General features: G+C 43.6%; 1 protein-coding gene across 1 annotated transcript in view; it reads right to left on the reverse strand.

Annotated features, from left to right (window-relative positions):
• Positions 1-6,778, reverse strand: part of TMEM245 (transmembrane protein 245) — an 80,284-nt gene extending 73,506 nt beyond the window's left edge. The window contains exon 1 of the mRNA XM_072959876.1: positions 6,146-6,778. Within this exon, the coding sequence (XP_072815977.1) occupies positions 6,146-6,751 (606 nt within the window). The 5' untranslated portion in view covers positions 6,752-6,778. The remainder of the gene's footprint in view (positions 1-6,145) is intronic.
• Between the last annotated feature and the right edge of the window lie 6,353 nt (positions 6,779-13,131).

Raw genomic sequence — 13,131 nt, forward strand, 5'->3', positions numbered from 1 at the left:
GACTTAATTTCCGTGGTTCTGAGGACAGGAATGATAGGTAGAAATTAGGAAGCAACATATTTCAGCTCAGTAAGGGGGATACATTTTTCTACCAAAACTGTAGATGTCTAAAAAGGGAATCACTAACCATCACTAAAAGTTTGAGCCAAAGTGGACCATAAGTCAGTGCTGACAAAGTAGCAGAGTGTGCCCTCAGTGAGAAGCTGAACCACAGAACCACAGAAGGTATATACTTTCAGATTTTAAGCCTATGATACTTTTCAACCAATCTCCAAGAAGTTTTGTTTCTTACCTGTAATTCATAAGGAATTAGGATCACTTGCGGTGAGAGGAAAAAATAAAAGTGCATACTTCAGATTTTTTAAGGGAAACTCATGGTCTAAAGAGAAGCATGTATTTTCACTCAGTAACCTTAAACTCACAGATAACCTCACTTCAATTTAAAATAACAGCTTCTTAAATATATTCTCCAACCCCACTTGTAGGAATTTGGTTTACAGAAAAACTACCTGCTGTGCAGATAGATATAAAAATGTTCACTGTGGCAGGTTAAATTATTAAAAAACTGATAAACTAAATATCATTTTACAGGAGGCAGTTTAAATAATGGTATCTCCAAAAATGGAATAATTATTCAGACTTTCAAAAGCATGATAAATATCTTTATTCAGTGACACAGTGTAAACTTATGCATATGCAAATTAATAATGGTGAAAATAAACTCACCAAAATGTCAAAAAAAAAAATCTCTAGATGGTTGGATTTCAGATAATTTGCTTCTTTATGCTTTTCCTCAAGTACTGAACTTTCTCTTAAGAATAGTATTATCTTTATAGGTAGCAAATATTTTTAACTTAAAAAAAAAAAAAAACCTCTTGGGCTTATGGATTTTTCCCCAATATTTTTAAGTGTTTCCTCAGAAAAGATTCACAGAATATTATTAGTTCAAAAAGTATGGCCATTAACAAAAACATTTTAAAGTTTCTATTAAACCATTACGATTTTTACAGTTACCAAAGTTTAAAAAGGACCTTAATACAAATTCAGGGCTAAAATAATCTGATAGGAACACTTTCTAAAAGGCATCCAGAAAAAAAAATTTGTAATGCTACTATTAAAAAGAAAGTGCCTTGAGGAAAGATGTCCACAATATGATGATAATGAAAGAGCAATGATAAAAGAATTATATTTATAGATACATGTTACCTCATTTTTGTTTTAAAAAACAAAATCCTATACTTTATATATTCACATAGGCATAGAAATAAATTTAGAAGGCTATCTGCCAATTAACAATAGTAATGTGTATTTAGTGGAAAGAGAAGAGACAATTCACTTTTACCATATAAACTCCTATGTTGCTTATTTTTTTCTATAACAAGCATGTTTGAGTTAATTTTTTAAATTGCTAAATATTCTTTAAAATAACTTACTGAAAATAAGGATTTGTACATTCAAATTTCATACATAATTTCTAGTACAGATTCCTAAAAATGTGACTCTTAGCTTTTTTATTTCTGTCTCTCTCTGAGAGATATGTTTAGCCTCCGAGCAACCCTGTTCAAGTATGAATTTTCTTCCAGGAATAAATCAGTGAGCCACAGCTTATACATAAGAGAGCATACTTTCCCAAATTTATGTTCTTGAGCAGTGTGTCCTTTTCAAAACATACATTCAATGTTCATTTTAAAGGACCAATGTGTGCTAGATACTAAAGACTGTCCACAGAAACTGGCAACATTCATTTAGCACTGCAAGTAAGGCAAACTAATAAACAATCATATTTTACTTCCATGTGACTTATTAACCACATATACTTCTCTGATTAAATAAGATATTAAATGCATAGAATGGAAGTAGACTTTGCCCTTTAGATTGTCTTTGACTTATTATTTATTGCCAACTGGAAAAACTTGGCTAGCTTCTGCCGCATGTTACTGCAAAACAGTTTTCTTAAGTCTTTTACAGAGAGACTAAAACTACTGACTTCTTCCCAAGTTTTGCAGCCCCCAGCTCTAATCACAGCCCTCGTCAGCTACTGCTTCAGGTATTTCATTCTCCTTTAAAACAGCTTTACTCTAACTTGAAAAATTTGTGCTTTGTGGTGTGGCAACTTAGAGTCAAGAATCTTTTATAATCGGTCTTTAACTAAGAAAAGACCCAAGCACCGGAAACTTTCCTCTTTACTGTTGCCAGGCAAGTAAAAACACACCCACAAGTGGAATGGAGTAAGCCTGGCCAGCTGGCTAATGTTCATTTCTTAAGAGCCTTGCTGGCAGTACCGCCAAACTCTTAGGATCTCTAAAACTGAATACCTAGGAACCTCAGAAATCACCCAAGCCAACCCCACGCTTCACACCAGTAGGGCTGAGTAGCCCAGAGGTGGACCCTGATCTGTTCAAGGTCAAAAAGCAAATGACCGACAGAGCTCAGTTTAGAATTTACACTCTATCTTTCAGCCACTGTTCTTTCCATTTCATGCTTCTTTATAAAGTAAAATGGAAACAATGCAATCACAGACCATGGAGAGAACAAATCTATTACTACTGCAAAAACTGTAAATGTCTTCAAATGTTCTAACAAATCTGAACTAATAATAGAGAGAGGAAGACCCAAAATACTTTCAACAAAGGAAAGTGGTAGACAGGAAGGCCATTACCTTTTCAGATTTACCTTGACAACTCCACACCAAGGGAAGATGCCAAGGACCCTAAACACTGAATTATATGTGAATCTGGTGCAACAGATGATTTTAAGTGTTTAGAAATCACTCACTGAGGCAGTACAACGTTCTAATGTGCTTGAAACTCTATAAAAAGAATTGCTCAGATCATAAATGACTGGTCTCCCCCTTGTAAGCAGGATGGAGTGTTAGAAGAAGAAAAGAGCTAGGACACTGAATTAACCCAAAAGTGAGGTGAAGAGGAACTGAACTGGAAGGATAAACTGGTAACAAAGGAAGATACAGGTACTGAAGACACTACAAAGGAAAATGGGATAGACTTGGAAATAACTGAACAGATACAAGGATAAAAGAGACGAGAGATGACTAAGGTCTCTAGATGAATCCAGGGGTCTTTGGGGGAACATGTGTGGTCAGTCTAACCCTGATATTCTTCTATTTTCTTCCTAATATCTAAAATCAATTTATACTAAAAAAATTAAGCTAAAAATTTTAAGTGTTAACATATTTAGGGAAGACTTTTTAAAATACTTCTTGGAAGTTTTGATGACAAAGGGACTTCAATTGCTGGTATGTCTGTTGAGTACCATTTACTGACAGGATGACCAGATCAATCTCTAACTAAATCTTCTCGCTATGAAATCCCTCCCTGGCACTTCACGATTGTTGTGAAAATGAAGTAACACGCATGACAGAGCCTACCAGTACGGGGTAGATGCTCAAAAGCTGGATCATAAATGTATCAACTGTCAGCTCTCCAAAATGTAGATTTGCTTAAATTAACTTTTCTCTCTACCTGCCCCATCCATACCTCTCAGCAGCAGCAGGCTCAAATTCACAAGCTGTCCAGAAAGCACAGACTGTTTTTCTATCACAGGCAGCCCTGCTTGGGCTCACAAAACCAAACTGGCTGTGAACTGTGAGATAGAAAAGTTACAGAGAGGGCCCCCTGCCCAGTCACATGACCTACTTTCACTTCATGTCAGGCCTTAATCAGCACTCTGGCTGAGAGCTGAGGACTCCAAGTCTCTCCTTTCCAAGTACACTTTTACTTCACCCCCATCCAACACCCCGCCCCTGCACCAAGTACTGCTTCAACAAAACACAACAGCAAGCTTCTCTCAAACTCAGATCAACCTCTAGGCTCTACTCTTTCAATTTAGCCCCTCTACCACTCCCTACTCACTTCTAATTAACTCATACTGTGTTTTTTATAATGGGTTTTTTTTTAACCCCCTCCTCCCTTGCCCCTTTCACTTTAGCCAAACAGCTGAGTGTCAAGCTTTTTCAAATCATTAACTGACCTGACCTTCCTTCTCCCCGACTAACTTAATCAACCTTGGCCCTTCTCTTCTGCTCATCCACAACCCATACAAGGGTATTTAACTGAAATAACAAGGATGAGGGTTTATCTTCAAAAGATATTCATAGCTATATACACTGAGCCGTGGGCATTTTTTCATAATTATTCCTCATCTCTTTCCACTATCTGAGAGTGACTAGCAGAAATGCACCAGTCTCCACTAATCATGCCAATTTACCTGTGTGTTCAACTTCTTTCTTTAGCATGAAACTACAGTATTCATATATGTTCGGCCTTTCTTTTCTAATCTTCTACAGTTTGGTGGATATGCTACTTGGTCCTGCCTACAGCAATTTACAGTAAATTGCAGCATCAACAGTCAAAATTGTTGGCACAATCTATAGATGTGTTTGAATTTGACAGGACTGAATTTCTTAAGGATAGGAATCAAGTTATAGTAACCTTTACATTTCTTAACGGCATATGGTATTCTGCCTTAATAGTAAGAGGCATTCAATCAACTTAACTGAACGGTGAAATAAAAAGGTAAAGGAGAAATAACACAGAAATGGGAATCCATAAATATGAACCTCAGATTTGTTCGAAGTCTGAGTGTGTTTGGGCCAATCACATTCTCCAGATCTCAGAAACATCTCCTGAAGGGTGGTGGGCATCAGGCAATTAAGAGTAACCCTAACTCTAGGATCACTTCCACCTGACAATCTATCAAGCCTCTGAGGGTGAAACAGGGTTGTTCCACACCCTCCTCTTATCTGAGCTATCGAAATAACTCAGGCCTTGTGGAGGCCAAGGATTCCGTCTGATCACTTAGCAGTTGCACACACAGGCAGCATCCCAAAATTATGGATGAGGTGCTCCCTAACAGCTTGCAGGCCCATAATTGGTGGGTAATGAACATTTATCTGTGTGAGAATATGCTCACATGATTATATGTATGCTGAAGGCAGAGCCTGCATCTTACTCCTTTTAACTCCCTCACAAAGCCCAGTACCTAACAACATAATCAACTTTTAACTTGAACTGAGAGGTGTATTGATAGAGCAAGAGAAGGCAGGAACTCTGGAATCAATCACCAACTCTACCAAAAACCTCAGGCAAGTCAAAACGATGCTTGACAGATTAAGGGGAATTATTTTGCAACCCGATCTCAAGGTGCACTGAACATTAACAAAAGTGAATAAGTTTATTTTTAAATGGTACTGCTTACTGATGAATTAGCGTTCTTATGCATTACATATCCACTTGTTTTTAACAGTCCCCAGTGAAATATTTGGATAGTTAACTCGTCTACAATCTGGTCTGAGTTAGGAAATGTGTCACTAGATTATCTTTGAAACCCCTTCCTAATTCTAAAGCTCCCTCGTTTTCTAAGGATAAGCTCAAGATGACCCAAGAATCACAAATCACTCCTTCACCCATTCTGTTTAAGTAATTCACGCGGGAGGAGATGTACAGTGGCAACATAAGTAGTTTCCAAGAATAGAGTGGCGAGGAAGAGGCCCCAGGGGGCTCGGCCCTCAGTGCCTCACACAAAGTATACTGAAATCACCTGAACTGAGAGGCAGCGTCAAACTATTAAGAAAGGTTTGCTCTAGGACTTGAGAAACTTTCTCCAACTAGTCCTTGTCTGTCCCTAAGTAACTCTAGCCTGGCAAGAAGTCACCACTCCTGTCTGTAGGATGACAGGTTGGGCTAGGATCTCTAAGGTCCCTTCCAGCTCCACATCCAGGTAAGTCCAACGTGAGCGGAACTGAAGATGACTGGAGTACCCCCTCTCCACGACCAGGAGTAAATTCACGTCCACCTGCCGATGCACGGAAGCCCCTACCTGCAAAGCGGAACAGCGATTCCCCACAGGGGACACGTCCCCCTAAGAGGGTCTGTTAGGATGGGGGCCGGGGACAGGAAGGCTGTTTAAATCGCACTCGCCCTCACTTTGGAAGGAAGTGAGCCAAGTTCCTCAGGTGCTCGGGAAGGAAGGCGGAGAGGGACACTGCCCGCCGCGCAGCTCTGGACCTTTGGCCGCCCGTGCACGGAGCGCAGAGGTGGCAGGATCGCGCCCCGGTGAGCTGGGGGTGTGGGGAGGGGTACGGCGCGCCCGCCGGGACCACCGAGGGCCCGAGCCGAGGCTCACTCACCCACAAGCTGCTGAAGTAGTCCAGCCCGCGGCAGATGAGCTCGGCGGCGTGCGCCAGCAGCACCTGCACACCCAGGTAGCTGCCCAGGCTGTAGAGGCCGTAGAGGAGCGGGCCGCCGGCGCCCAGCAGCAGCAGCAGGCGGCGGCGGCGCAGCGCCTGCTCGCCCAGGGCCTCCACGCCGTAGTCGGCGAAGCAGAGCGGCAGCAGCAGCGCGGCCAGCACGATGGGCGTGTGCGCGCGGTGCAGGCGCTGCAGCCAGTGGCGGCCCAGGCGCGTCAGCGAGCTCTTGAAGGGGTGCAGGAAGGTGCCGCACAGCACGGCCCACAGCAGCGGCCGCAGGAAGGCCTCCAGGATGAAGTACACGAGCACCGCGGCGCCGCAGCACAGGCACACGAACAGCACGGCCCCGGTGTTGTAGAAGGCCTGCTTGATGGGCTTGTCGAAGCGCAGCGCCAGCGCCGCCGTCCGCGGGGTCTCCCCGCAGCCGCCGCCGCTGCTGCTGCTGCTGCCTGGCCCGACTGCACGCTGGACCCGAGGCACCCGGCTCGGGGAGCCCCGAGGACTGGGTGCCTCGTCTGGACCGCCGTTGTCGGCCATGGTGGCCATGGTGCCTCTACCGCTGCGGCCGAGAGGCGGTACTGGGAAGCCGGGCGAGAGCCACAGGCGAGAGACAAGGCGGGCGGCGCGCGGCATTGTGGGAGTTGTAGTTCCTATTTGGCCACTGAGCCCTTACAGGACCTTTGGGGAACTACAACTCCCGGAGAGCATAGGGCGAGATCCTTCGCCCTCGGGCTCCCTTCACTCATTGGTCCCTGCTGAATCCAGGTAACAGGTTTCTGGGCTCAACATCTTACAAGAGGCAAAAAGAAAAAAAAAACAAAAACAAAACCACACACACACAAGACAAAAAACCTGCCCTCTCCCCCCCCAAAACACCCCCTTCCCTCCCCCCAAAAACCCAGTGTAAGAGCAATGTATACCAGCTTAGTTAAAATGCTATAAAAGTCACAAACGGGGGGGCGGGGAATGTCAGATAACAACATTTCCAAAAAACACCCTGAATAGTCATTAAAAAAAAAAAAATTCCCTTCACCCGTTGGTTAATGTCAATTTTTCCGGGGATGGAATCCCCAAAGAGGCACTACATTCACAGATTGAAAACCCAGGCTACAAATTAGAATCTGTGGGGGAATACTTACAAAAGATCTATCACTAGATTCTATTTCATTGATTTATTTAATAAACACTTAAAAGCGTTTACTCTGGTGTATTTGGCAGGATTTTAAATAGCAATTACCATATGCCAGGCCCTGTTATAAATGTCTCATTCCCATTAACTCATTTAATCCTTAGAACAACCCTACAAAGAAGGCGGTGTTATTATCCCCACTTTACAAAGAGGAAAACCGAGGCGCAGAGAAGCGACCTTGCCAAGGTACACAGCTAGTAAGTGGCAGAGGCAGGATTCAGACTCAGAGCTGGCTCCTAAGTCTGTTTTACCTATTATGCCAATTAATTGGTCTGACAAGGGATCCTTTGGCATATATTTTTAAAGCTCTTCAGAAGACTCTAATGTACAGCTACTGTTAACAACCACGTAGGTGTCAGTGCGAGAGAAATCTAAACTTCTGAAATCGCTCTAGGTCAGAGTCTCAGACTACCACTGTTTCATTTTGAGACCTGAGTTGAGGTCAGTTAAGCCCCCAACCCCAATTTCCCTTTCTCATATGGGAGTGATAATACAAACACTTGTGTCAGAAGAGAAAAAGGAAGCTCTGGGGCAGTGTATGGTGCTTCTGGTCTCCTGTTAGAAAGGTCCTGAGATCCAAGCCTACTACTCACAGAACATCTCAAACAGCATTTTTATTTAGAAGAAGAAGAGGGAGAAGGATAGGGAGGGGAAGAAGGGAAAGAGGAGGAGGAAGAGGAAGAAGGAGATGAAGCAAGGAGGAGGAGGGAAGGAGGGAGGGAAGAAGGGATGGAGGGAGTTGCAGGGGAGAGAGGGAGGAAGGAAGAAAGCCTTTACTGAGCACTCAACATGTGAGTGCTTCGAAACTCCTTAAAAGTTATCCCTCTAAAGTTTTCAATAAATTTTAAAGTAAAAGAAAAAATAATTCCTTTCCTTCTCATTTTTAGGTTTCAGATCACAGTCCTTGTTTTTCAAGTGGTCTTTGGACTGTAAATATTTTGCTTCAGTTGGCCTACACGTTGCTTCTTAACTACTTTGTCAAGGGCTACTGAGATTATCATTACAAATTATGGTCACATTTGCTTTCGGTAACCACTTACACTGACCCAAGCTCCTGTTTATGTAACAATAGTTCCTCAGTCTCCCTCCCAAAAGTCCTCAGTAATTTCTACAGAGTCCCAGCAGGGATGCCCCACATATATATCTGGAGACATGAGCTAACCACCAACCACCCTATGTCCACCCTGCTGCCTACACAGCTCCTTGAGCTCAGTACCCATAATAAGATTGCCAGAGCCTGAATACTACCAAACTTCTAATTCTCAGGGTGCCAGAGCAAAGCTGGGTTCCGCTCAGAGATGGGAAGGAAGTCCTTCTCTCTGACTTAAGGACTCTGTGCCCTTTTGTCACCCAAGCCCTAGACCAGGTCTCTTGTGCTCAGGGTATTGTAACTCCTCTCATAAAGAGTTCCTTCCATGTCTGACCTTCAGTCCTCTAACCACAGGGGTTCCCTGTCAGTGAGGAAACAAAGACCAAACCATCCCCCTGTCCTTCTCCAACCAAAAATTTGGCTCTCTTCCTCTAGTTACAAACCTAAAGATCCCATGTAACAAAACAAAAGCATTGATCAATGGGTGCAAACAGAAACTGACATATGTGTGCATTGGATAGGAGGGGACCGGGGTCATGTTGCCTAAATTGTTTTGGGGTCCCCAGCTCAGCAAATCAAAAATGCCCCTGTCATGGTGCTCTGCTTCCAAGTCTCAATGAAAGACAAAATTGCTGAACATTTCAAAACTGTTCTAATGGCCAAAGCAATAGAACTGACAGGTCTCTGGTAGAATTTCTGGTCAAGAATGGAACTCAGAGAAATGAAAGCTGAAGCACCAGAAGCTGACTGGACTAACATTTACATGGCCTAACACAAGGCTGTGTTCCTAGAGGATTTTGCTCAGCCCTCAATAATTGTACTCATTACACTGCAGTCAAAGTCAGTGATTTCCATGAGTTTGCTTCATCTCTGTGTCCCCAGCACCGGACACAGCACAGGCCGTTCATAGCACAGAGTACAAGCTCCGTGTTTGCTGAGCGAGTGAATGGATGATTTGCTCTTCTTTTAAAAATGCTTGTTTGTGCTTCCTGTGAGAAATAGCATTGAAACACCGGGGGTGTTTCTGCTAGGTATTCCTATGGTTGAGCGCAGAGAGAAATTAAAATACTGGGATGTAGGACCTACAGACAAAATGTGAGATAGTCACACACAGTCCACTCAAATCTCTAGCTCACAGGACATGTGCTTTTAGGCATCTCCTCCAAAATGTGAGGCTACTTGCATTTTCTTTGTTGGTCCCACACAGCAACTCACTCCAATGACCTCAGGGAAGAAGAGCCTCTGTGGGCATCCAGGATACGTGGACATGAAATAGATGCAGAGGAGCGGATCATGCTGACCTTGGGACCATACTGCCTTCTTGCTGCATGAACCAATGAATTTTCTAACCACTTAAGCCAGTTTCAGTTCAATTTTAAATGTCTTACAACAGAAAGCTTTCTGGCTGATCAAATGATAACACCTACATCACTGGTTGCTATTAAGATGAAATGGGAAGTATGTGAAAGACAGCAGCACAGTGCCTGGGACACGGTGAAAATCTGATAGTGGCTCTCGCGGTGACTCTTCATTTTGTCCTAGAGAAGCCAAGGGGCATCTTTTAACAAGAGTCAATGTCCACAGACTCCCCAGGTATCGAGATAACAGCTCCAGAGATAAAACAAACACAGGCAGGGAGAGGATTCTCCAGGGCATTGTGCCCATTTTAAAGTTAAGTATGTACTGAGTCAAAATGAGCACCTGCTTGAGCAAAGTCCAATGTTTACAATGAAGTGTGTACATTATGTATAAAGCAGTATGTACAGTTCAAGAGGAGAGGCCGTATGAAAATGTAATCAAACAGACACGTATTCAGATCCCAAATATGAGTTAGCACTTTCCTTTGCTCAGCCCATCGCAGACACTGTTAATCAACCACTCTTTCTCACTGAGCCCAGACACGGCCACAAAATACTTCTCAGTAGAACATTCTAGGGAGCCACTACCAACTCAACAAAGTAAGTGTACAAGATGATAATTGCCTTCTCTACTCTACGCTAAACATTGTCTAATACTGGATAAAACTGACAGACTGAAAACGTAAGTAACAGGTTTAGAAGAAAAGGGCTTGGGGAGCTAAGGTTAGTATGTATGTGGGAAATTACAAAGGGATTTTAAAAAAAAAAATCTCAACAGCTGAAGAACAAATGATGCAAACAAGTCTGATACCATCAGGCCCTGCCTGAGTCCCTAACTACCCCCACCCCCACATTGCTCCTACTCCCACACTGGGACACATCCCCCGACTTACAGCTCAAGTTCTACCCCTTCAACGAGTGGAGAGGAGACTTTCCTGCCTCCAGGCTCCTGCTCATCCAGTCTAGGTTCCAGTCCTTCTGGTTTGTGCCATCGACCTGGAGCTAACTTTACAAATCATATCAACAAAGACAATTTTACCAGTCTGTACAAAGGTCAGCTTAAAAAAAAAAAGTCAATAAAGAAATGATCCAGTTGAGTCAACCAAACCAGCAGAGGCCCACGAACTCAGGAAAGGGCCAGATGAGCAAAAGAAGCTTGAGCAGTTCTTTGCCCGTTGTGGGGGTGGGGGGGTGGGGAGGGGGCTGGCGGGACAGGGGAACACAAAAAAAACTTTTTTTTTTCCCCAGAAAGTCTGGCAACCAAAATATCTCCCCCCTCCTCTTCTAGGGTGGGAGGAGGTTTGGTAGGAAGGATTGGATTCTGCAAGGTGAATTGTGTGACTAACAATTATTACTGGAAGCCAAAACTGCCTGTCCAGAAAGTGGCTGGCCCTAAGTGTCCTTTGCTGGTAGTCCCTCATCTTCACAGAAGTGATTTTATATGGAACAGGTGAAATGTGAGAGCTAGGGATCAGGTTTTGGAATTCCTAGCCCACCCCTTCCTTGGCTCTACTCCCAACAATACAATCCAACTAAAGCTGAGGCCACCCAATGTATAAACAACCAGCCTTCTGCTGCAAATCAGAGCAAGATTGAAAACCAGGAGATGGTGGATGCATTTCAAATTGGCCAGACGAATCCCTTTTTATTTACAAATAAACTATCTTTATTTGAGAATCAAGTCCTGCTGGGTTTGAATCCTAAGTATTATTTGTTTGTACACTCTTGGTACCACACTGATGTCACTGCAGCCTCTAGCTGGTCCCTCTGTCTGCCCTCTTGCTCCACTCCAGTCAATTCTCTACACTGCAGCCAGTGTAATCTTTCTAAAATATTATCTGATCCCTTCAAATCCTCCTTACCCCATGAGAAGGTGTCCGAGCTCTTTACTCCCACTTCCAAGGTCTCTGTGATGGGGCCACACACACCCAGCATGACCTCTACCCATTCCCTGCCCCATTCTTTTCCTCCAGCACTGGGTGAACCCCAAAGATACCCAGGTCCTAATCCCTAGAACCTGCGAAGTGTGTTACTTTATGTGTACTAGGCAAATATGATTAAGTTAAGGGTTTTGAGATAGGGATCCTGGATTATATGGGTGGAGCCTAAATGTGATCACATGTATCTTCATCAGAGGGAGGTTAGACTACAGAAGAGGAGAAGCCATCTGAGCACTCTGACTACAGGGGCAGACGTCGGAGTCACGCGGCCATGGGCCGAGAATTACCCACAGCCACCAGAAGCTGGAAGAGCCAAGGAAGGCTCCTCTCCCCTGGAGTTCCCAGAAGAAACCAGCCCTGTCAACACCTTGATTTTAGCTTCATACAATTCAGTTCAGACCTCTAGCCTCCAGAACTACAAGAGAATACATTTCTGTTATTTTGAGCCACTAAATTTATGGTAATTTGTTACAGCAGCAATAGGAAACTAACACAAACTTTGTCAAATGACAGTGGTTCCCAAATACACCCTGCTGGTCTTTCTGCTGGGACTGCTCGCCCCTTACTTGGAGACGCCTCTCCATATCCTTTGCCTGCTTTATGCCTACTTCCTCTTTAAGATTCAACCTCAGTACCACCACCTGCTTTCCTGGTTGCCCCAGGCTGAGTGAGGATCCTTACTCCGGGTTTGCACCACGCCTTCGCATTTCCTTATGTTTGCAGTCACCAAAAGGCAATTTCAGGATACTTATGTATCTGACTCCCCGAGTAAATGTGAGCCTCTTAGGGACAGAAATCAAGAACTGTTCTTCCTAGAGGCCTCCATGTATAGTGTCTAGCTTAGAGATTGGCTCATAGGAGCCCTCAATAAAAACATTTATTGAATGAATGAAACAAGTGTTTAAGCTTCTTGACTTACTGGGTGCAGGTGACTTTCATGTCCAATCTACTTCAACGGCCTCTTCTTACAGCTTATCCCCTGGCCCTTGCACCTCGGACTGAATCCTAAGAATTTTCCAGGTCAAACATCAGCCAGGGTCAAGTCTGATAGCTGGGCCACCCACTGAGAATACTGCAAAATAAATACCATAGCAAACACCTAGGATACCAAAGAGTAACAAAATATTTGGGGAGGTGGGGTGAGAATTACGGTCTACAATGCAGAATGTCGTAATACCTAATGCTTTCTTAAAATGACATTCCTTGAATTTCTCAACCTCACCCCAGTTTCTCAACCAGCTCAGCTACTGCATTCTGCAATTTCCATACCACCCTGATGATTCATAAGGCTTTACAACTAAACTCTAACTAATCTTAACATATAAAATGATTTAGTTACCAATAAGGCT

Source organism: Vicugna pacos, chromosome 4, assembly GCF_048564905.1.
Source record: "Vicugna pacos chromosome 4, VicPac4, whole genome shotgun sequence".
NCBI lineage: Eukaryota > Metazoa > Chordata > Mammalia > Artiodactyla > Camelidae > Vicugna > Vicugna pacos.